Consider the following 24,933-nt stretch of genomic DNA (forward strand, 5'->3'; position numbering starts at 1 on the left):
GCAGGTCTTGTCGTTGTGGTCGACGCCGAGACAGTGGAGGCACCGGCAGTGAGGGTCGGTGACCGACATCAGTCGGTCGCAGTCCTCACAGGGTTTAAAACCTGGCATCCTACCGGCACCATTCGGAGTCGAAGACTCGAAAATGATCAAAAGGGATCGTAAAAAGTTTAGTCAAAAAATGATTAAGGTACCACTTTTTCCGGATCTGCGCTGCTGGAAAAAAGAAGAACTGACGACAGCGCGCGGGGGCGGCGTCTAAGTACTCCGACGACGTCATCACGGCGCCCACGATGCCGAAAATGGACGCAGAGCCGCAGACGACCCTACCGACGCGCAAGGGTACTGCTACGCAAAAATTTCCGGATCCAGTCTGACGCCTGGGGATATTCTAAGATAAGGAATCTAATACTAACCTGTTTCTTTCAGATAAATTATTTACACATGTTCTCTTAAGTGAGTTAAGCCTGACCATTCTGTGCCAAGCAACCCTATGTTGAGCAAAAGTTTAATTTATTGAGACCTAACTGGCATCTAGTGTTGGGTCCGGATGTTTGCAAGTTGTTTTTCTTTGAAGAAGTCTTTCCTAGTCACGAGATAAGTTGACTCCTCCTTAAAGTCATGACTCCATTGCTTGATTGTTTTCACGCAAGAAGGCAGGAATGGAGTAAGGAAGTGTAGTATAGGGAAATCCATGCGTATAAATGTACAATGAATAACTGAAACAACTACAAGTACCCGGGGAGGCGGGTCTACATGCCAAGAACAGATGCTTACTGGGTAAGTAACAATACTCGTTCGAGGCATGTGTGTTGTAGATACACATGCTTTGCATAGGCTACAAAGCAGTATACTCCCAAAGAGGTGGCAAACCTGTAGATGTTGCAGTTTTTTGGAAGAGTGTTTTAAGTACTGCTTGTCCTACAGTAGCCTGTTGATGTGCTAACACATCTACACAATAGTGTTTGGTAAATGTGTGTGGTGTAGACCATGTAGCTGCCTTACATAGGTCAGCTAGAGGAATGTTACCTAAAAAGGCCACTGAAGCCCCTATTTTGCAAGTGAAATGCGCTCTAGGGCCTATGGTTAAAGTTATTTTAGCTTTAGAATAGCATGTTTGAATGCATTTAACAATCCATCTGGCAATACCAGATTTTGAGATAGGATTGCCATTGTGAGGTGAAGCAAATGCAACAAACAATTGTTTTGTGAAACTCTTTTGTCATATCTATGTAGTACAGTAAAGTAACATTAAGTGTGTGAAGGGAGTTCTGCTACAGAATCAGGGAAACAAAACTGGTAACTGAACCAATTGCCTCATATGAAAAGCAGAAACTACTTTGGGAAGGAATTTAGGGTTGCTGCAGAGAACCATCCTGTCTTTGTGTAGCTGAAAGAAGGGTTCTTCTAAGGTTAATGCTTGTAGCTCACCAACTCTCCTCAGTGATGTGATGGCAATGAGGAAAGCAACTTTCCATAAGAGAAATTGCAAAGGGCACTTGTGCAATGGTGGCCCCATGAGAACAATGCTGAGATTACATTTTGGGGCAGGAGGAATCCTTGGTGGTATTACCCTTTTCATCATTCCATGAAAGCTTTGATTAATGGAACCCTGAATAGTGACAGATGTTGTCTATTCTATACGTATGCAGCTACCGCTGCAAGGTGCAAACAAATAGATGAGTAAGCTAGTCCAGTTTGCTGCATAGCAAGCCCTGGTAGTAGGCCTTTTTGCTTCATTTAGGATGTTCATACAGTCTAGTGGTAAGTGTAAACAACCAAACTATCACTTCAGGAGCCAGATCGCAAGATTCATTTCTTTGTGATTTGGATGTCTGATTTCTCCATGGCTCTGTGTGAGGAGACTGGGGGTGAGGTGCAAGTTTTGATGTGGAACTATTGATAGATCCAACAGGGTGGTGTACCATGGTTGACGGGCCCATGTGGGAGCTACTATGATTAGTGTGAGGGATGTTTGCCAGAGTTTCTGAACCACACAGGGAATGAGCGGTAGAGGCGGAAAAGCGTAGGCAAATATCCCTGACCAGTTCATCCTTAAGGTATTGGCCTTTGAGAGCGGGTGTGGGAACCTGGAGCCAAAGCTTGGGCATTTTGCGTTTTTAGGCTGTGGCAAACAGGTCTATTTGAAAAAAAAACATTGTTGAAAGTAGGGAAGGAAAAATTGGGGATGAAGCTCCCATTCGTGAATTTGCGGTCTCCTTTTGCTGAGGTGGTCGGCAATTTGATTGTTTACCCCTGGGAGATGTTCTGCCAGAAGATAAATGTGATGGATGGCCCAATTGCAAATGGCTTGAGCAAGTGTCGATAGTTGGAGAGAGTGTGTCCCGCCATGTTTCTGCACATAACACATCGCTGTCATGTTGTCTGTTCAGACTAGGGTAGTTTTGGTTATGAGGTGAGTTTGAAAAGCTTTGAGTGCTAGAAAAACTGCTAAAAGCTCTAGATAGTTGCTGTGGAGTCTTTTGTGCTTATTGCTCCACAGGCCCTGTATTGTGTAACCTTTGAGATGAGCCCCCCAACCTGGTAGAGATGTGTCTGCTGTGAGCACGATCTGTGGAATAGGGTTGATGAAAGGCTGTCCTTTAGATACGTTTTGTGGGTTCCACAAATGCAAAGAGCGATGGGTACCGCCGTCTACCAACACTAGATCGGTTAATTGACCCAGCGACTGAATCCACTGATGTGCCAAACACTCTTGTAGGGAACGCATGTGTAGCCTTGCATTGGGTACAACTGCGATGCAAGACGCCATCATTCTCAGTAGTTGCATGAACACTCTGGCTGGCAAAGCTTGGGTTAGGTTAAAACTGTAGAATCAAAGCCTGAATATTGTGTATTCTGGTTACATTTGGAGAGGCTAGAGCTTTAACTGTGTCTAGACTGGCTCCTAAGTAAGACGGCTTCTGTGATAGATGCAGGTGAGATTTTTGAGCATTGATGGTGAACCCCAGTGCATGAAGTAGATCTATTGTGATCTGTGTGTTGTAGACAGTTCTGGCTGTGTGCTGGCTTTGATAAGCCAGTCGTCTAGATAGGGGAATACATGAATCTGCTGCCTTCTGAGATGAGCGGCGACTACTGCCAGGCATTTGTTAAAAACTCAGGGCGCTGTAGTCACTTCGAAGGGAAGCACTTTGAACTGGTAATGCCTGCCTGCTATCACAAATCTGAGGTATTTGCAATGAGCCAGATGAATTGGAACATGAAAATATGCATCTTTTTAATCTAGAGTAGACATAAAATCTGCTCCTTGCAAAAGTGGGAGTACCTGTTGAAGCATCACCATATAAAAGTGTTCTGACAATATATAATGGTTTAACTCTCTAAGATCCGGAATAGGTGTTATGGAACTGTCCTTTTTGGGAATGAGAAAATACAGAGAGTTAACACCCGAGCCCTGGTACTGTTTGGGGACCGGCTCAATTGCTCCTATTAGTAAGAGAGATCGAACCTCTTGTTCTAGCAATTGTAGGTGTTCTGGAGGCAAATTGTGGGATCAAGGTGGAATGTTTGGGGGATTATTGGTAAGCTTCAGACAATAACCATGTTGGATAATTCCAATCACCCATTTGTCTGTTGCTATAGATAGGTGTTGTGTAATTGGGGGGGAAGCGTGGGCAAATCACTGTTTGTTGGGGGGAAAGGGAGTTACGGGGTGTGTTGCCTTTAGCCCTAACCTTGAAGTTGTTGCCTCTCTAACCTCCTCGAAAAAATCCTCTGGAGGGAGAGGGCTAGTTGTTACCTTTATATGTTGATTTATTTTGATCTGGGAATGGGGTTTTGGACCCTCCTTTGTAAAAGGAGCGACAAAAGGAGCCTCTGTTGAATGGAGACTGGAGACTGGCTGCGGGCCGGCTGTGACTCAGTCGCCCCTCTAAAGCGCATATCATCTAAGCGCTCTAAAGATGCAAACCGCTGGTTCAACAACGAATTGAAGACCCAAAAACGTAATCTTCGCCGAGCGGAGCGCCTCTGGCGGCGGGACTACTGTCCCATCCTAAGAAATCATTACATCACCCTCTCGGCTAAATATAAGAAATCCATTTTGGAAATCAAGAAGGCTTATTTCTCCTCTAAAATTCAGTTGGCCGAAAATCGGCCCAGAGAAATCTTTGCCATCATTCAAGATCTAGCATATTCCGACAGGGCCACACTCAAACCCTCTCCCTCACAGCTCCTCTGTGATTCCCTCAACTTGTTTTTCTTTGACAAAATCACCACGATCAGAGCCAATATTCCCCTCCCGCGCCCCTCCTTTATTAATCCTCACTGTCCTCCAGCCGCAGCGCGTCTGGACGCTATTCCTCCTCTCACAGTTGACTCTTTCCTTTCCCTTCTTCCCCTGATTAAGTCTGGTTCCCCTCTGGATCCTTGCCCTGCTCATATTCTGAAACAGATTTATTCTTTCTGCCCCTCACCACCCGTTACGTTCCTTAACAGTTCACTCTCCCAGGGCATTGTCACCCCATCACTCAAATCGGCGGTAATTTTACCCATCCTAAAAAAACCTGGTGCAGACCCTTCTGTCTCAGCTAACTACCGCCCTATTTCACTCCTGCCTTTTCTGGCCAAGGTACTGGAACGCCATGTAGTAAGAACTATCCGCTCCTTCGTGGAAAGCAACAGTGTCTTGGCCCCAGGCAGGCTGTATTCCTCCCTGCACACTCCACGGAGTCCGTGGTTTTATCGGTCTTGGACAATCTCAGGGAGGGTATGGACACTAGTCAGCCCCAGGCCTTGGTCCTCCTCGATCTCTCCGCCGCGTTCGACACGGTAGATCATGCCATCTTACTTTCCCGTGTCGAAGCGGCGGGAATTGGAGGTTCGGCCTTGGTCTGGCTGTCCTCCTTCCTGAGTGGCCGCACTCAAGCAGTCCGCTTGGGTGATTACTCAGCCGATTTTCGGCTTGTACAGTGCGGGGTTCCCCAAGGATCCTCCCTTTCCCCATTGTTATTTAATCTGTACATTGCCCCTCTTATTTTTGCCCTACAACAGCTGGAGGTCTCTGTTTACAATTATGCGGATGACCTCCAGCTCATTTTTTCTTTAGCCTCCTCCTCTGCTTCAATATCCAATTTTCAATCGGTTATGACCTTCATTCAGGACTGGATGAACCACAACCACCTGAAACTCAATCCCGACAAAACGGAATTGGTGTTGACGGGTGGTTGCTCCAGTCCATGGTCTCCTCTCTTTTGGCCCCCTTCTTTAGGTCCTCCACCCATTCCCTCCGCCTCTGTCAAAACTCTTGGCTTCAAACTCAATAATCAACTCTCCCTTCATTCCCAAGTTAGTGCGGCTGTATCTTCAGCTTTTCTCTCTCTCCGGACAATACGCAAAGTTTCCCGCTTCTTTTCCCCTTCTGCTCTTAAACTCATACTTCTGGCGATGGTGACGACCCGCTTGGACTACGGCAATGCCCTTTATTGTGGCATGCCGGCGTACCTAGTGAGGCGTCTCCAGTTGGTCCAGAACCAGGCGGCCCGCCTGGTTTTCAACTTATCTAAGTCACACCATGTCACGCCCCTTCTTAAATCCTTGCATTGGCTCCCCGTACAGCAACGTGCCCTGTTTAAGTTGGGCTGCATTATCTTCAATGCCCGGGCCGGTTCTGCCCCCGCATTCATCGGCTCGGCAATTCACGCTTACAACCCGCCTAGAGAGTTACGCTCAGCCACCCAACAACTTCTCGTGGTCCCCCGCTTTAAACGAAAAAAATGGGGTGGTTCCAAGTTCTCTACTGTGGCTCCTGCCTTTTGGAACTCTCTCCCGCTCCACTTAAGATCCTGCCCGCAGTACTCCCTCTTCCGTAAAGCCCTTAAAACTTTCCTTTTTATTCAGGCATTCCCCTCTTAATGGCCCCCTTGGCTCCCTAGTCTTTCTGTTCTTCGGGTCCTGTAGTACTGCATAGCGCCATGAAACCGCTGGGTGTACGTGCGCTCTAGAAATACTTTTAAATTCAAATTCAAATTCAATTCAGAGCTCCGATAGATTTGGCAACTTCAGTGTCCTTTTTCATCTTCTCCAATGCTTGATCTACGTTAGGACCAAACAGATGTTCGTTATCAAAAGGTGTATTAAGGATGGATTGTTAACCTCTGGCTTAAAACCCTGAAATCCTTAACCAAGCGTGTCTCTTGAGCAGGATGCTGGTATTAACCTCTCTGGCCAAAGTGTCTGCACCATCTAGAGCATATCATATAGAGGAATTAGAAATGAGTTTACCTTGATTTACTAAGTCCTGTGCCTTAGCTTTATGCTCATCTTGGAGATATTGAAGCAATTGCTCCATCTCTTTCCAGTGTGACCTGTCGTATCTGGCTAAAACACCCTGCGTATTCGCAATGCGTCATTGATTAGCTGCTTGAGCAGCTATGCGCTTGCCAGAAGCGTCAATTAACTTGAACTCTTTATCTAGCGGAAGAGCATCTCCTGATGTCTGATGTTTTTGCCCACTTATGAGCATTAGATACTACTAGGAAATCTAATGGCAACTGGCCCTTGATAAATAAAGGCCTTATACTTTTTGACCACCCTAAGGGTCAAGATGCGCGCTCTGACTGGGTCCTTAAACATCTCATCAGCATGTTGCATCATGCCTTGAAGCATGCAAAGTGTTTGTGATGACCTGTGTGTGGATGATAGAGTTTCAAACAAAAAAAATTTCCTCTAGTGATTCTTTGTGCCATGCCACCCCATAATATTATGCAGCCCTGGCAATAAGTTATTGATGGGATGCACTGTTGTCTGGAGGAGATGGTTTGGCTGGGTAAAGGTCTGGATCATTACTACCTGGGGATCAATTGTATAATCTATCCATGGATTTATTGGGAGATGTATCCCAACATCATCAGCATCGTCATCATCATGGTGAGATTGCGGGGAATCCCGAGGTGTAAAATTTGCAAGGGACTTGTAGCCACAGATTTTTTCTTTAAAGGATCTTGTGAGAAACGTCATCATCATGAAGTTTGCGTTTTTGAGGTAGCATTGTGTGAATATGGCCAGTTTCAGATTAATATATAGCTTATTTTACTTTGGATCTGGTGTCAATGGAATAATGTCCACATTCGGGTCCGAAGGGGTCTCTTTCTGTTTTGGCCACAAAGTTTTTGGTGCCTGCGTCTTCGGCACTAGCATAAGCAGGCTTTTCGATGTGTAAGGTTTCGGCTCTGAAGGCTGCTTGGTTTTTGGCACAGAGGATTTCGGCTTTGAGCCGGACTTGTGTTTGGAACTAGAGGGTTTCGGTTCTGAGGAGGACTTTTGACGACTCGGTACCGAGTCAGAAGGCTTGACTGGCTGTTTCGGATTCGGGCCCAGAGCCAGGGCATCCAAAACGTCGTCTCGGTGCTGACCTTGGCCAGAAGGCAGAGGTAGTGCCGAAGCCTTGTGTTTTTTGGAGTTGGGGCAAGGGGTCTTCTGTACTCATGTCACTTTCTCCCTGCGACAGTTCTTCGGTGTCTATCTCGAGCTCCGAGTCAGAGTCTTGTTCGGAGAAGGCTTACTCCACCTCCGCCGCTGACTCGGGACGGTTAGGCCCGAAGGCCGTCCACAAAGCTTTCCAATCTAAAAGTTGATTCAGTTGTTGAAACAATATGCGAAGAAGTGGGAAACGCGTACAAAACCAATACCTTTTAGGGTAGAGAGGATTGCACGTCGAGGGAACTCGAGAAAGGTTTTGAACCGGAGCGCTTTAATTCACGTCCGAACCCGATGGCAGAAAAAGCTTTCTAACAATGGAGTCGATGACCATGTGCACTATTAACGAAAGGAGGAGTCACCTTACCTGGTGACTAGGAAAGACGTCTTTAAAGAAAACAACTTGCAAACATCCGGATCCAACACTAGATGGCAGGAGTATGCAAAACATGTGTATCTACAGCACACATGCCTCGAACACCCAGTTTCCTACATGCGTGAAAGGTTAGGAAGACCAGATCCCTTGATGCAATTCTATACCAGTGAGCAATACGCCTATTAACCATTGGGAACAAAGATGGTTTTGCTCAGGACTACTTCATGGAATCCCTTATAGCTACGTTGAATGGAAGCAATGGTTTATAAGTGGACAGCACCACCCATCAGAAATCTGTGAGGATATGAGCTCTTTGCACTACTGCAGGTAGTGGTAGGTGAAGGACCTAGGTTGCTTTTCTGATGACGGAGTGAAAAGTCGACATCTCTGGGGAGGGGTGAAGGTGGGTGTTCCGGACCTGGAGTGCTCTCACTGTTAAAGTCTGCAGAAATATCAAGCCCACTGGACATTTGGACGGCAAGTCCATCTGAATGTGATCCAGAATCATTGTCATTATTAATGACAATCTACAATTAGAGATTTCAAACACCATAGCATTAATGACAGCCATGTGGTTGATCCTTCAGTTCCTATAATTCTAGTGGGTTACCGTCTTCTTTGGAACCCCACCACTCACGTGCACTATCTCACCTCACTCTAGGTCCTGAAGAAACGTCACTGATCCAGCAGAGGACATACAAGGAATGAAACATGTCAACCTTTTAGCCGTTACTTGGGCACATCAAGCCCCATAGTAACCCACCAACCCGTGTGTTTTTTTATCTTACCAAGGGTACCACACTATTAAAGTCTCCCAGATGACACCCTTAGGTATTTTTATATTTTTACATATTTTCACAGCACGTACTTCACTCCCTCTACCCCAGGTTCTAGCCCACATTCACCTGTCGGCTTTTCTCTTAAAAGACCTCCGTGAAAGTGAACCTTTCAATAGGTGTCCCGTCGAGCACTGCAGCGCCGGCCCAACGAGGAACATAAGCCCAGTGATGAAACTTGACTCCCTTCGGGAAGTGTGAGGCCTAACAAAAGAGGCAAGACCTTACCCTCCCCTTCGGGACTAGTTCCTTAGAGACTGGTGATGCAAATCTGCCTCTTTATTTTCTCATTTTCTCTACAACCCTCCTTCTCACTCCTACTCTCCCCTTTTGATGAGTGGGTGATAATTTACACCCTACTCTTGGAACAGTGTCCCCCCCTTGTTATACAGTCTATTTTTGGAGCACGGACACTGGAAATTAACAGGCTCCTGCCCCCCCCCTTCTTTTTTTGACTACCAGAATCATTGTCACCACCCTGAGAATAAAGATCCGAATAAGCATCCTAGTGTGATATGGGGTGCATTGTTCTTCCTCCAGAAGACTGAGTGCCTCTCTACTGGATTGATGGAATTAAACTGGCAACAAGTGAGGGTTGTGGCACCCCCATCGATGCCAATGGCAGCACTGTCACAAATGCTGAGGGTGGTGTGTAAGCAGAGTCCGGCCAAGGTGTGGCTCAGAGTTGGACACCGGTGCTAGATGGAGTAGTGGCATGTCCGACCAGAGCCACTGTTTCCTCTGATACCAGTCTCGAAGATGGCGGGTGTGGTAGAGCCCCAAAAGCTGGGGGCGGCGCTGGATAGAATCCATATGGAACAAATGAATAAACCATATGAACACATACCTGGTCCTAATTGTGATTAAGAGCACTCCAGTGGCATGTCCACCCTCCAAAAGACATACATCATGGACTGCATGAAGGCAGACGGACCCGTCCTCGACATGGCGTACTTCGGGAAATCGGACAGGAAGGCCAGTTGAGGAGTGGGAGCAGGTGGGGATGAGATGGTTATGTCAGCTTGAGGGTCTCAGGTAACACTGTTGAGGAAACCTCCACTAACTGCGGAGGGAACCTGGACTTACCTGGTGATTATCACCTCTGAGAAGAAGAGGAGTGTGTTATCTTATTTTTGTGCCTCCTCTTTTCCAGTGAAGATCTGGTGATTCGGGCGACACTGGACATGGCCCTTGACCATGACCTGCGCCACCCCATGAAGACCCTCTTCAAAGCGAGCTTTAAAAACTTGGCCCTAAGCTCCTTGATGGCTTTTGGGTGCATTTGGTGGCAGAGGTCAACCGTCAAGGTGTTATGCCACAACCTGAGGCAACAGAGACAGTCATATGGATATGTGATGGATATTTGGCTGTCGCACAGACTACAACGCTTGAACCCAGACTTCTTCGTAGGAGGCATGTGTTTGTCTTGGATCACCTCGAAAAGCTTTGCGAGAAAACTTTTCTCAGGAGAGTGAGAGAATGTAGCTCTGAACGAGCCAAAAGGCGTGGAAAAAAACTGATGCCAAGGCAATGGTCCTATGTGGATCAAACTGGCATCAGGACCCTCTGCCAGATGTCATTCTGGAGCCTGTGCCCTCTACCTGTCACATCCCACGCTGTATCTACATTGAACGCTGCCATGAAAACTCATTCCATGCAGGAACAGATGGATAGGATGATGCAGAAATATGGGAGGATTTCAAAAATGTTTGAGGAATAGTGGTTTGCTAAAGTAAAGGCCTCGAGTTGTCAGAATCACACGTTTCTGATTTAGGGACCACATTTCCCAAGAAACCCGTTGAGTATTTCCTGCTCATTTCTAACGCTTTGTCATGAAAATGGCATGGGCATGGCTATAACATAAGCTTCCGACAACCAGCAGATGCAGATTATTCTCATTCCAGCAGGAGATGTGGTGGGAGGATTGTCTTGCTGCCAAACGGTTTTTGTAAGGGTGCTAAGGCTCTGTTTGGATTCTATAATTTATGGACATTATTCGTTTACAGAAAAGATACAAAGATCGGCTAATCTTGTAACTGTTTTTCCTGTTTGTTTTACGGCAGCAGACGGCTGTGTGACTGGTGCGGCATCTCAACGGAGATGTGAAGTGTTTTTTCTCATGGTTGCTTGTGGTGATTGTTTAAAAGGAATTGGAAAGTTTGTTTAGGGTGTTTTCAGAGTAAAGATTACAATACTGACTCTTAAGAATTTGGAGTCTGATATGTAATTTTACATGGTATGGGGAAAAAACGGACTCAGCACAATTACTGCCGGGCTTGAGTTAACACCGAGTGTGAGGAACTCTGGTATTAATGTGGTTACTTCTTTTGGATGAATTGGTATGAAGTCAACTTGATAAAGACTTCCAGGAAATAAATCTAAACATTTCCTATACTTCGATTTTGCATACATTTGTAACAATAGTAATACGCAAAAGCCAAGAGGATGCAATGGAACTTTTACTGCATTAAGTAATCCTTTATTTTCTGTTGCCGTTAACAGGGGGTGCATCAAAGAAAGGGGTTATTTTCTTACCCTGTGAAGTTGGGCAAATACTAGTGCAAGGTGGTTTTTCCTTTAAGAACTATAAATATTAATGTAAAAACAGTAAAGGAGGGCTTTAAACAAGGTAACTCGAACTTTGGCTGACCATACTGTTCTTATCCCTTTATTTGTCTTACAGTGCACATTTATCTGTCATGGTTGGGACAGCTGTATATGTTCCATTATATTTAAAGAATCCTTGGAAGACAGTTATTTCTTTTTGTTACAAGTATTTGCTTATTATGGTCACATTCTGTTTATAGTGGCTCTAAAGTATGCTTATTTTCTTTGTTTGGATCTCCTTCCCTGCTGTTTCCTCCCTTTCCTTCCCTCGCTTGATCATATCAAAATTCTATGATTTTTTTAGCAAGCAGACTTAAGACTACCAAGAGGTATTCAAAGGCTGACACTACCGGCACTAGAAAGCTATTGCAGAACTTTCCGGACCAGTCTGGCACTTGGGAAATTGTTAAAGGTGAAGAACCTGCAGGTAGAAGTACCCATCAGAATGGAAGATTTCTAATTTTATAGATTTTTTTTACTCATTATTACAAAAATACAACATATTTGAAAAATATTCAACACACTGTGAAGAAGTTCTGATTTGAGCATAGGAGTTTTGCCTGCATATTTGCCAAGTGCCATCTGCATTACATTCATACGAGTGAAACAATTTTTATCAGTGGTTAAACATACCATGCTGACAAAGAATATCTTCATTGAAATTCATCTCTTCCTCCCTCTTTTCTTCATGGTTTTCCTCTGTAAGTGAGAATGTAGAGAGAAGAGGTAAGAAATATACATAATGTACATAAAACAAAGGAATCATACAGCATTTGAAAATTTTCCATGGAGCACATAATACATCACACCCCATACAGGCCTGTAAGACAGATCAGTGGGTTAGAAACTTGCCGCAGAGATCTATGCGAGTTCACCCAGCATAATCTTGAGACATACCAGCAGGTAAGAGGAGCTGTTTGAATCCTTTTTAATTCGGCCTTAAACCAGGTATAACTTTGCAAAATATACCATAGTGTAACAGGTGTTACTTTTTGCATTTCTAATACCATTCACTAGTCCATTTAAGCTTTGCCCTCGTTAGTTCTGCACTCTTGGTCGGCAAAGAAAACTAATTTGGTTTGCTGAAGTTTGTAAGAGCCCCTTAATTTCAATATTTGCTGTGTCCCAATTTTCTGTCTTACACTCTGTGCTCTTTCTCGCTTTTCCCTCTTCACTCACCCTTGTGATCTCGCCTCCCTCCCCCACCACCACTATCACTTATTTGCTATGTACCTCTTTGCTCTGCTTTTTCTCTTGCAGCCTTATTTTTCTATCTGCCTCTCTGCACTCTTTTTTTTTACCCCTTTCCCTCTCCACTCCCCGTGTGATCTCACAACCCTCTCCAACCACTTACTTGCTCTGATTTGTCATATTGGAAGCATTTGTTTTTTCTGTCCTGGTCTTTCTGCCACCTTGCTTTCTCTACTCACAGACCCCGCTGACTACCTAAGTCTGGCCAATTAATTGTGTACTCCTTTGACTACTATAAAAAGGGCTCATAAGGTGTTTACTTAGTCATAGAAGAAAAGGATATCAGATTTAGATCACCCATAGCAAAAGGAAAGGATATCATATTTAATCACCTATTGTGACACATTTTGCTCCTGGTAAGTATAAAAGTTCGTAAATTGTATGCAATTTTGCCAACTTGCAGTTTACAAATCTTTACTGCTGCAAGACTTAGTTTCCCCGTCTGCACCCTCTCTTCTCCCCTTTTACTCCATTTCCCTAATTTACGCAACACCTTCAAATTGTTATAAGTTTCACACCTCTATATGGTGTATTCAACTTGGTAGTCACACTGCATTAACTGTTAAGCCTTCTCCATGCACTGCTTATACTGTTTTATACTATCACACTTAGACCATGTAAAAAAAAATTTATTTACAAGAACAGTTATGACATTGCAAATCAAATCTTTTGTGAGAACATTGTGCATCGTAGAGTGGCGTGTTATGGTCAATGTAGTATGGCCACAGGGTTGAATACACTGTGTATGGAGGTGCACAAGTTATAATAGTTTGAAGGTGACGTGTAAGTTGTAAATTAATAGTAGCCTAAGCCTAAAAATGTACATTTCTCTGTATTTTTATTTGTAGCTAAAGAATAAGGAAAATGCTACTTACCAGTATGCATCTGTTCTTGAAATGTAGAGCTGCAGAATCGTACACTGTTGCAATAGATCTCCACCTGGTGTTGGGCTCGGATGATTGCAGGTTGTTGTCTTCTTGGAATAAGTCTTTGTAGTCACGAGATAGGGGACTCCTCTCTTGGACAATACTGCGCCTGGTCATCGTCTCCATCCTCAGATTGTTTTTCGCTATGATGGGAAATGATGGAGTTAGTAGAAGTAAAGAGAAAGGATGTTCATGCGTGTGCATCTAAGTAAGATGAGTTGTGGAACGGATACAAGTCCCGGGGAGGCGGGAGGGCGTGTACGATTCTGCAGCTCTACATGCCAAGAACAGATGCATACTGGTAAGTAGCATTTTCCGTTCGAGGCATATGAGCTGCAGATCGTACACTTTTGCATCGATTGTGCAGCAGTGTCTGCCCTAGCGGTGGTCGCTTGTATCCGTTGCAGTATTTTGAAACAGTGTTCTCAGGACAGCTTGGCCTACTGCAGCTTGCTGCTTTGGCTTGCACATCAACACAATAGTGTTTAGTGAAGGTGTGTATTGTAGACCATGTTGCTGCCTTGCATATGTCCTCTAGTGGTATATTTCCTAAGAAAGCCATAGAGGCTCCTAGTTTGCGAGTGGAGTGTGCTCCAGGAGGAACCGTTAGTGTACGTTTAGCTTTTTGATAGCATATCTGTATACACTTCACAATCCACCTGGCAATTCCCCCCTTAGAGATGGGGTTGCCTTTGTGTGGGGGTGAGAAAGATACGAATAATTGTTTTGTCTTTCTGAAGGACTTAGTCCCATACGTGTAGTATAACAGGGCTCTTCTAACATCTAAGGTGTGTAAAGCCCTTTCTGCAACAGAGTCTGGGTTTTGGAAAAACACAGGTAGCTCTACTGGTTAAGATGGAAAGGAGTGATAACCTTTGGCAGGAATTTTGGTTTAGGCCTAAGAACCACTTTGTTAGGATGTATTTGAAAAAATGGTTCTTGTATTGTGAATGCTTGTATTTCACTAACTCTTCTGAGAGAGGTGATGGCAACAAGGAAGGCAGTTTTCCATGTTGGGAATTGCAATTCACATTTGTGTAAAGGCTCGAAAGGGGGTCCCATAAGTCTTGCAAGGACAACGTTCAGGTTCCATACCGGAGCAGGTGGTAACTTAGGTGGGATTATTCTTTTTAATCCTTCCATAAATGCTTTGATTGCAGGTACTCTGAAGAGAGCTAGATGTTGTCTATTCTGTAAATAGGCTGCAATTGCTGCCAGATGCAGGCATATGGAAGAATAAGCTAGATTGGACCTTTGTAGGTGTAGAAGGTAACAAATGATATTTTGGATGGAAGCATCCAGTGGGTCAATGTGATTATTGTTACAATATATTACAAATCTTTTCCACTTAGCGGCATAACATGCTCTGGTAGTGGGTTTTCTAGCTTCTTTAATTATGTTCATACAGTCTGGTGGCAGGTTTAAGTAACCAAACTCTAAGACTTCAGGAGCCAGATCGCCAAATTCAGTTGGCTTGGATCTGGGTGTCTTATTTCTCCATGGTTCTGTGTTAACAGGGAGGGCGTGGGCCCTAATTTTTGGTGTGGAACCAGTGAGAGCTCTAGTAGTGTGGTGAACCACGGCTGACGTGCCCATGTGGGAGCTCCTAGTATTAGTTTGAGAGAATGTTGTCTGAGTTTGCGTACTACTAGTGGAATGAGTGGGAGAGGCGGAAAAGCGTATGCAAATCTGCCTGACCAGTTCATCCATAACGCATTCCCCTCCGATCGTGGGTGTGGAAACCTGGCGGCGAAGGTTGGGCATTTTGCATTTTCGTGGGTGGCAAACAGATCTGTGGATGCCCCCCACCTTTGGAAGAATGTTTGAAGAACTTGTGGATGTATTTCCCATTTGTGAATCTGTTGTGACTGTCGACTTAACAGATCTGCTATCTGATTGTGAATTCCTGGAAGGTGTTCTACAGTCAGGTGTATGTTTTGAGGAATGGCCCATCTCCAAATGTTCTGCGCAAGCTGGGACAGTTGTAGAGAGTGTGTCCCCCCTGTTTTTGTATATAGTACATGGCTGTCATATTGTCCGTCCGGATTAAGACAGCTTTGTTTTGTACTTGCAATTGAAACGTCTTGAGTGCTAGGAAAATTGCTAGCAGCTCTAGATGGTTGATATGGAACATTTTTTGTTGGTTGTTCCATTGGCCTTGTGTGGTATAGTGTAAGAGATGGGCTCCCCATCCCATGAGGGATGCGTCTGTTGTGAGCAGCACTTGTGGAACAGGCTCTAGGATCGGCCGTCCTCTTGTCAAGTTTTTGTTGTTCCACCATTGCAGAGAGCGATATGTACGGCTGTCTACCAACACCAGGTCTGTGAGCTGACCTTGAGTCTAATTCCACTGTTGTGCTAGACATTCTTGTAGTGGACGCATTTGCAGTCCACATGTGGAACTCATGTGGAACTATGAAGATGCAAGACGCCATCATGCCTATTAGTCTCATGAACACTCTAGCTTGGAGAGACGCTGGTGTTGAAAAACAGAGACTAAGGTCTGAATGCTCTGTATCCTGGCTGGACTGGGATACGCTAGAGCTGTAGATGTGTCTATGGTAGCTTCTAGATACCGATGAACGTGCGAAGGCTCTAGGTGCGACTTGGTGTAGTTTATGGTAAACCCTAAGTCGTGCAGTGTTTGAATTGTTTGCTTTGTGTGTTGGACACATTGACTGAATGATTTTGCTTTTATGAGCCAGTCTTCGGGATAAGGGAAGACATGTATCTGTTTCTTCTGAGATGTGCTGCTACTACTGCTATACAAAAGGGGATGATGGACGGAGTGTTTGAACAAATCAAACACTCACCCCCAGTCAACTGATCTGGGTTTAATTCATCACCATTCTTTAGTTCACTCAGCCACCCCAGTTCAGACATGGCTATATGCAAATCAGTCTGACCCTGTGCCTCATGGGAACAGTCCAGCCCGAACTGCCAAGCCATGTCTTCCCTGAACCGGAAACAAGCATCCTGGGACTGGTTTCGGATTCATAATCCTCATCATCCAGGCTATCTTGAATCCAGTGGCCAAGTGAACAAGGGACTCACGCCTGAGCATACCCTGCCAAACTTAGGGCGAACAAAGCGATACAAAAGGGGATGATGGACGGAGCGTTTGAACAAATCAAACACTCACCCCCAGTCAACTGATCTGGGTTTAATCCATCACCATTCTTTAGTTCACTTAGCCACCCCAGTTCAGACATGGCTATATGCAAATCAGTCTGACCCTGTGCCTTATGAGAGCAGTCCAGCCCGAACTGCCAAGCCATGTCTTCCCTGGACCGGAAACAAGCATCCTGGGACCGGTTTCGGATTCATAATCCTCATCAGCCAGGCTATCTTGAATCCAGTGGCCAAGTGAACAAGGGACTCACGTCTGAGTATACCCTGCCACACTTAGGGCGAACAAAGCGATACAAAAGGGGATGATGGACGGAGCGTTTGAACAAATCAAACACTCACCCCCAGTCAAATGATCTGGGTTTAATCCATCACCATTCTTTAGTTCACTCAGCCACCCCAGTTCAGACATGGCTATATGCAAATCAGTCTGACCCTGTGCCTCATGGGAACAGTCCAGCCCGAACTGCCAAGCCATGTCTTCCCTGGACCGGAAACAAGCTTCCGAGGACCGGTTTCTGGCATTTCAGCCGTCTTCAGCCCGGCTTCCTTGAATCCAGTGGCAAAGTGAGGAAGGGACTCATGTCTGAGCATACCCTGCCACACTTATGGCGGCCAAAAGCAGTACAAAAGGGGGTGGTGATGGACGGAGCATCTGAATCAATCAAACACTCACACCCAGTCAAAAGATCTGGGTTTAATCGATCACCATTCTTTAGCCCACTCTGCCACCCCAGTTCAGACATGGCTATATGCAAATCAGTCTGACCCTGTGCCTCATGGGAACAGTCCAGCCCGAACTGCCAAGCCATGTCTTCCCTGGACCGGAAACAAGCATCCTGGGACCGGTTTCGGATTCCTAATCCTCATCAGCCAGGCTATCTTGAATCCAGTGGCCAAGTGAACAAGGGACTCACGTCTGATCATACCCTGCCACACTTAGGGCGAACAAAGCGATACAAAAGGGGATGATGGACGGAGCGTTTGAACAAATCAAACACTCACCCCCAGTCAACTGATCTGGGTTTAATCCATCACCATTCTTTAGTTCACTCAGCCACCCCAGTTCAGACATGGCTATATGCAAATCAGTCTCACCCTGTGCCTCATGGGAACAGTCCAGCCCGAACTGCCAAGCCATGTCTTCCCTGGACCGGAAACATGCATCCTGGGACCGGTTTCGGATTCATAATCCTCATCAGCCAGGCTATCTTGAATCCAGTGGCCAAGTGAACAAGGGACTCACGTCTGAGCATACCCTGCCACACTTACGGCGAACAAAGCGATACAAAAGGGGATGATGGACGGAGCGTTTGAACAAATCAAACACTCACCAGAAACCGGTCCTCGGAAGCTTGTTTCCGGTCCAGGGAAGACATGGCTTGGCAGTTCGGGCTGGACTGTTCCCATGAGGCACAGGGTCAGACTGATTTGCATATAGCCATGTCTGAACTGGGGTGGCAGAGTGGGCTAAAGAACGGTGATGGATTAAACCCAGATCTTTTGACTGGGTGTGAGTGTTTGATTGATTCAGATGCTCCGTCCATCACCACCCCCTTTTGTACTGCTTTTGGCCACCATAAGTGTGGCAGGGTATGCTCAGACGTGAGTCCCTTGCTCACTTTGCCACTGTATTCAAGCAAGCCGGGTCGAAGACGGCTGGAATGCCAGAAACCGGTCCTCGGAAGCTTGTTTCCGGTCCAGGGAAGACATGGCTTGGCAGTTCGGGCTGGATTGTTCCCATGAGGCACAGGGTCAGACTGATTTGCATATAGCTATGTCTGAACTGGGGTTGCAGAGTGGGCTAAAGAACGGTGATGGATTAAACCCAGATCTTTTGACTGGGTGTGAGTGTTTGATTGATTCAGATGCTCCGTCCATCACCACCCCCTTTTGTACTGCTACTACTGCTAAGCACTTTGTGAACACTCGTGGTGCTGTTGTGACCCCGAATGGAAGGACTTTGAACTGATAGTGCTGTCCTTGTATGACAAACCTTAAATACTTCCTGTGAGCAGGATGTATAGGAATGTGAAAGTAGGCGTCCTTTAGGTCTAGTGTTGAAAGAAAATCGCCTTGTTGTAGTAGTGGGAGTACTTGTTGCAGATTGATCATGTGAAAATGATCTGATTGTATGTAATGGTTTAGGGGCCTGAGATCGAGAATTGGTCGCAGTGTCCCGTCCTTCTTGGGGATTAGAAAGTACAGGGAGTAAACTCCGGTTTCCTGTTCCTCTAAAGGAACTACTTGAATAGCATCCTTTTGTAGAAGTGCTAGAACTTCCTGTTGAAGCAGAGTCATATGGTCTGTAGACATTGTACGCTGTCTGGGTGGTATGTTTGGGGGGGTTGCTGTGAGTTCTAGGCAGTAGCCATGTTGGATAATCTGTCTCACCCACCTGTCTGTTGTGATGGAATTCCAGACAGGTATGAACTGTGATAATCTGCCCCCCACAGGAGTGGAATGCTGTAGGGGAGGCAGAGGGAAGTCACTGTTTGGGAGTGGAAGAGGAGCGGTTGTTGTTGTTACCTCTACCTCTTCCCTTATTATTATTGCCTCTGTATCCTCCTCTAAAGTAGCCTTTGTTAGAGGAGGTCTGTGTGTGCGTCTTGAAAGATGATGTTGTATCTGCACCGGTTTGCTTAGAGCCTCCCCTATAAAAGGAGTGGCGAAAAGAACTTCTAGTCTGAGTGGATTGTAATGCACCCATAGACTTAGCTGTGTCTGTGTCTTTTTTCATTTTTTCTAGTGTATTATCTACTTCCGGCCCAAACAATTGGTTCTGATTGAAGGGCTGGTTCAAGATGGTAGTTTGCACCTCTGTTTTAAACCCTGAAATGCGTAAACATGCATGTCGTCTGCGTATAACACTAGTATTGACAGCTCTGGATGCTGTGTCAGCTACATCTAGTGCACATTTAATTGAGGCATTAGATATTAATTTGCCCTCTTGTATGAGCTCTGTTGCCTGATCTTTGTATTGATCTGGGAGGTGCTCCATGAGTTTTTCTAATTAGTCGTAGTGAGCCCTGTCATATCGTGAGAGCAGGGCTTGTGCATTTGCTATGTGCCATATATTTGTAGCCTGCGCAGCAATCCGTTTCCCTGACGCACCAATGACTTTGGATTCTTTGTCAGGTGGGGGCGTATCACCAGAAGTCTGGGAGTTAGCTCTTTTCCGTGCATTAGACACTACTAAAGAGTCTAGTGGCAGATGTCCCTTAATATAGACTGGATCAGATGGTGCTGGCCTATATTTCTTTTCTATTCTTGGATTTAACACCCTACAGCGTACCGGGTCTTTAAATATTTCTGGAGCATGTTTAATGACTCCTTTGATCATGGGTAGTATTTGTGTAGACCTTTGTGACTGCTCAAATGTATCGAGTAAAAAATCCTCATCAATGGCATCAGAGTGCATTGAAACTCAGTGGTAAAGGGCAGCTCTATTTAAGAGATGATTAAACCCTATACTGTCTTCTGGAGGGGAAGGCTTTGTTGGGTAAGACTGAGGATCAGGAATGTCGGGCACATTGTGTGGGGGGAAACCATATATATCGTCATCTCTAGGGTATTCTGGATTGACATCTTCATCTACAGGGTATGCATGTGGCTCTGGTATGTCATTTTCTCCACCTAGATCATACTCCTCATCAGTGTGGTGTGATGATGCCGGAGATTGAACAGGAAAAACTGTAGGTTTAATGTAAGGAGGGATAGGAGAGGAAGAAGGTGAAGGAGAGGAAGGGTGCATTGGAGAAGTTGCACAATCCTTCTTTTTGGCAGGGACCCCAGGTAGAAGTGGTGTGTCTGCTGGTCTCTTCTTGTAAGGAATAGCTTCCACATGTCCAGTTTTTGGATTGATATGGACTTTCCTTTGCTTAGGATCTGGTCTAAACAGTTCTTCTTCTTTTACAACCTTCTTTGGCGTTGATTTGTTTGGTGCCAATAGGGGTTGTTTTGTGTTTTTTGCTGTAGGAGGCGTTATCGAGTCCCGTGGCAAATTGTTCGTGCCGAAGATGGTTTCGGCTTGATAGGCTTGTTAGAGGGCTTAGGTGTCTCTGAATCAGGCCTTGGAGTCTTTGGTGCTGAGGTTGGAGATTTTGGAGTGGAGACAGGTCTCGTTGGCCTTGAGGCGTCGGACTCTGGCTTTCCATCTTTATTTTTGGAACCGGAAGACTTTGGAGCCAGAGCTTTCTGCGGATCCGGTACAGTTTTCGGTTTCGGCACCGATGCATCTTTTGGTTTGGGTGCCGAAGGGTCTTTGTCTTTGGGCACCGAAGGGCGTTTTGGCTTCGGTGTCGAAGAATCCTTCGGTGTCGAAGGATGAGTGTGCTTCGGTGCCAATGGAAGAGGTGGAATTGGCACGTGTGGTTTTGTCGGTGCTGAGGCACCGGAAGGCGTAGTTGTTTTCCTCGGAGCAGAGTCCGAAGGCGGACGCGCTGAGGGTATTTTTCGGTCTCGACTGGGCCCCATGGGCGGAGAGCTGATTGTTGCCTTTGGCTTGGGTAGTATCTGTTGTGCAGGGGCAAGAGTACTCACGGGTTGACGAGATAGAATCGAGTCATCTGAGTCCTCTGCCTCCGATATGATCTGGAGATCAGGCGAGTCTTCCTCGGCGACGAGTGGAGCCTCGTCCTCGGAGAGGTCTTCGAGTGGATCTTCGCCTCCGGAGATGTCTTCTTCGACGATCTCCTCGAAGATGGCCTCTGGTGCTGATCTCCTCATCTCGTGTCGACGTGCCCTCCGATCCCGAATGGTCTTTTTCGATCGGAAGGATGCACAAGCTGTGCAGGTCGACTCGTCGTGTTCCGGCGACAGACAGCGGTTGCAGACCTCGTGATGGTCGCTATGAGGGAATTTTTCTCGACATACCGGGCATCTCTTGAATGGAGTTCTGTCCATGAGGCGTAGGCCGCACGGCGCCGATAGGCCCAACGACCCGTGTCGACTACCAGAATGTGGCTGATGGTTTCGAAAGTATTCTATTCGATGTCGATAACGTTTTACAAAGTTTTTTTGCTTCGAAGTTGCTGGAAAAGTCTTTTCTAGCCGGAGCCGAAACTTTCATCCGAACCCAGTGGCGGAAAAAAACAATCTGAGTATGGAGTCGATGACCATGCACAGTATTGTCCAAGGCAGGAGTCACCTATCTCGTGACTACAAAGACTTCTTCCAAGAAGACAAAAACCTGCAATCATCCGAGCCCAACACCAGGTGGTGATCTATTGCAAAAGTGTACGATCTGCAGCTCATATGCCTCGAACATAAAGTTATATTAATTTAAAGGTGGTCTATAAATTATATATTTAGGGTAGAACTACAGCTTAAGATTTTTAAATGTCTGTGTATTTTGAGTTTGGTTTCTACAGAAACAAGAAGGAAAATGTTACTTACCCAGTAAGCATCTGTTATTGGCATGTAGAGCTGTAGATTCAAATGCTTGGCATACTCCTGTCATCTAGTATTGGGCCCGGATTTTTGCAAGTTGTTTTTTTTCGACGAAAGTCTTTCCAGTCACGAGGTAGGCGACTCCTTATTTCGGCGATAGTGCGCATGGGCATCGACTCCATTGTTAGATTGTTTTCTCGCAGAGGGTGAGAAATGGAGTTAGGAAGTGTAGAATAGAGATGTCCATGCGTTTGAATGTAAATTAAGAACTACAACCAGTAGAGGAGACCAGGGAGGTGGGTGGGCGCATGCGGGTCTACAGCTCTACATGCCAAGAACAGATGCTTACTGGGTAAGTAATATTTTCCATTCGAGGCATTTGAGCTGTAGATCACATGCTTTGCATAGACTATATAGCAGTAATCGCCCAAAGCGGTGGCTAACCTGCAGTGGCTCTAGTTGTTTGAGATAGTGTTTTAAGTACTGCCTGGCCTACATTTGCCTGTTATCTTGAGGACACATCTACACAATAGTGTTTGGTGAATGTGTGCGGTGTGAACCATGTTGCTGCCTTACAAATGTCAGCTGTGGGGATATTTCTAAAGAAGGCCATAGTAGCCCTATTTTGTGAGTGGGATGCACCCTAGGGGGTACCTAGTAAGTTCTCCTTGCTTTAGTCTAACATGTTTGCATACAATTTGCAAGCCATCTAGCAATACCTGATTTAAAAATAGGATTGCCCTTGTGAGGTGGAGAAAAAGCAACAGATAGTGGTTTTGTTTTCCTGAACTGTTTGGTTCTTTCTACATAGTAAAGTATAGCTCGCCTAACATCAAGTGTATGAAGAGCTCGTTCTGCCACAGAATCAGGTTGAGGAAAGAAAACAGGAAACTCAACTGATTGATCGATATGAAAAGCAGAAACAACTTTAGGGAGAAGTTTAGGATTAGTACGAAGAACATTAGCACTCTATCCTTGAGAAGTTGAAAGAAAGGCTCTTGTAGAGTCAATGCCTGAAGCTCAACAACTCTCCTTATTGAAGCTATCGCTATGAGGAAAGCGACTTTCCACAACAGGAATTGCAACTGACATTTGTGCATTTGTTCAAAAGGTGGACCCATTAGTCTTGTAAGAACTATGTGTAAGTTCCACTCTGGTGCAGGGGGCATTCTTGGTGGTATTACCCTTTTTAATCCTTCCATAAAGGCTTTAATCACTGGTACTCTGAATAGGGGTAGGTGTTATCTGTTTTGCAAGTATGAAGCTACTGCTGCTAGATGTAAGCAAATGGATGTGTAGGCTAATCCACATTGCTGTAAATACAACAGATAACAAATGATGTTCTGTACAGAAGCATCAAGTGGATTGATATGGTTGTTGTTACAATAGACAACAAACCGTTTCCATTTAGCAGCATAACATACTCTAGTAGTAGGCTTTCTAACCTCTTTGAGAATATTTATACAGTCTGGTGGTAATTGTAAATAACCAAACTCTATGACGTCAAGAGCCAAATCACTAGGTTGAATTCTTTGGGATTTGGATGTCTGATTTCTCCATGGCTCTGAGTGAGGAGACAGGGTGTGAGATGTACCTTTTGATGTGGAACCACTGAGAGTTTTAACAGGGTGGTGTACCAAGGCTAACAAGCCCATGTGGGGGCTACTAATATCAGTGTGAGGGACGTTTGTCTGAGCTTCTGAACCAGTAATGGAATTAGTGGGAGAGGCGAAAAAGCACAAGCAAATAGCCCCGACCAATGTGGGAACCTGGATGCGAAGTTTGGGCATTTTCTGTTGAGTACTGTGGCAAACAGATCTAATTGTGGAAATCCCCATTTTTGGAAGTAAGGAAGAAGAACATGGGCATGAAGTTCCGACTCTTGGATTTGCTGCCTTTGTCTGCTGAGCAGGTCTGCAATCTGATTGTCTTCTCCTGGAAGGTGTTCTGCTAGTTGATATATTTTGTGGTGAATTGCCCAATTCCGAATGCTTTACCTAAGTTGCGACAACTGGAGAGAGTGTGTCCCTCCCTTTTTTTGTACGTAATACATTGCTGTCATGTTATCTGTGTGGACTAATACAGTCTTGCCTAGAAGTTTAGAGAGAAAAGCTTTGAGTGCTAGAAACACTGCTAGCAGTTCTAGGTAGTTGATGTGTAGACGTTTGTGACCACAATCTTTGTATCACGTGATAGTGAAGATAAACACCCCAAACAGTTAGAGATGCGTCTGCTGTCAATACAATCTATGGAATCGAGTCTATGAAAGGTCGCCCCTTTCCTACGTTTTGAGGGTTCCACCACGGCGGAGAGAGATGGGTGCGGCTGTCTACCAACTCTAGATCGGTTAATAGACCCTGTGATTGATTCCATTGACGTGCTAGACATTCCTGCAGAGGACATATGTGAAGCTTTGCATGAGGTACAATTGAAATACAGGATGCTCTGGCTGGTAATGATTGATTGGGGTGAAACTGTAATATTGTGGCCTGAATATTGTGAATCCTGGCTACATTGGGAGTAGCTAGAGCTTTGAGAGTATTGAGGAAAGCTCCGAGATAAGACTGCACCTGTGTTGGACACAGGTGAGATATCTGTGCATTTATTGGTAAACTCATCTGATAAAGCAGATGTACTGTTGTCGGAGTGTGTAGTATACAGGTTTGGTAAGTGCTTGCTTTGATAAGCCAGTCGTCAAGGTAAGGAAAGACATGTATACATTGTCTTCTGAGATGCGTGGCTTTTACAGCAAGACATTTGGTGAACACTCTGGGGGCTGTGGTGAGCCAAATGGAATTACCTTGAACTGGTAATGTTTGCCTGCTATTACAAATCTTAGGTATTTGCGATGAGCGGGATGAATTGGAATATGAAAGTAGGCTTCCTTTAGATCTAGTGTACACATAAAGTCACCTAGTTGCAAACAGGGGAAGTACTTGTTGTAGAGTGACCATGTGAAAATGCTCTGACAATATGTACT

General features: G+C 45.3%; 1 protein-coding gene across 2 annotated transcripts in view; it reads right to left on the bottom strand.

The window, feature by feature from the left end:
• The window catches only part of USP48 (ubiquitin specific peptidase 48), a 725,601-nt gene that overhangs the window by 406,965 nt on the left and 293,703 nt on the right, over window positions 1-24,933 (bottom strand). For both annotated transcript variants that reach the window (XM_078642611.1, XM_078642612.1), the window contains exon 15: window positions 11,890-11,955. In XM_078642611.1, coding sequence (XP_078498737.1) covers window positions 11,890-11,955 — 66 coding nt within the window. The remainder of the gene's footprint in view (window positions 1-11,889; window positions 11,956-24,933) is intronic.

Source organism: Lissotriton helveticus, chromosome 5_1 (genome assembly GCF_964261635.1).
Source record: "Lissotriton helveticus chromosome 5_1, aLisHel1.1, whole genome shotgun sequence".
In the NCBI taxonomy this organism is placed as follows: Eukaryota; Metazoa; Chordata; class Amphibia; order Caudata; family Salamandridae; genus Lissotriton; species Lissotriton helveticus.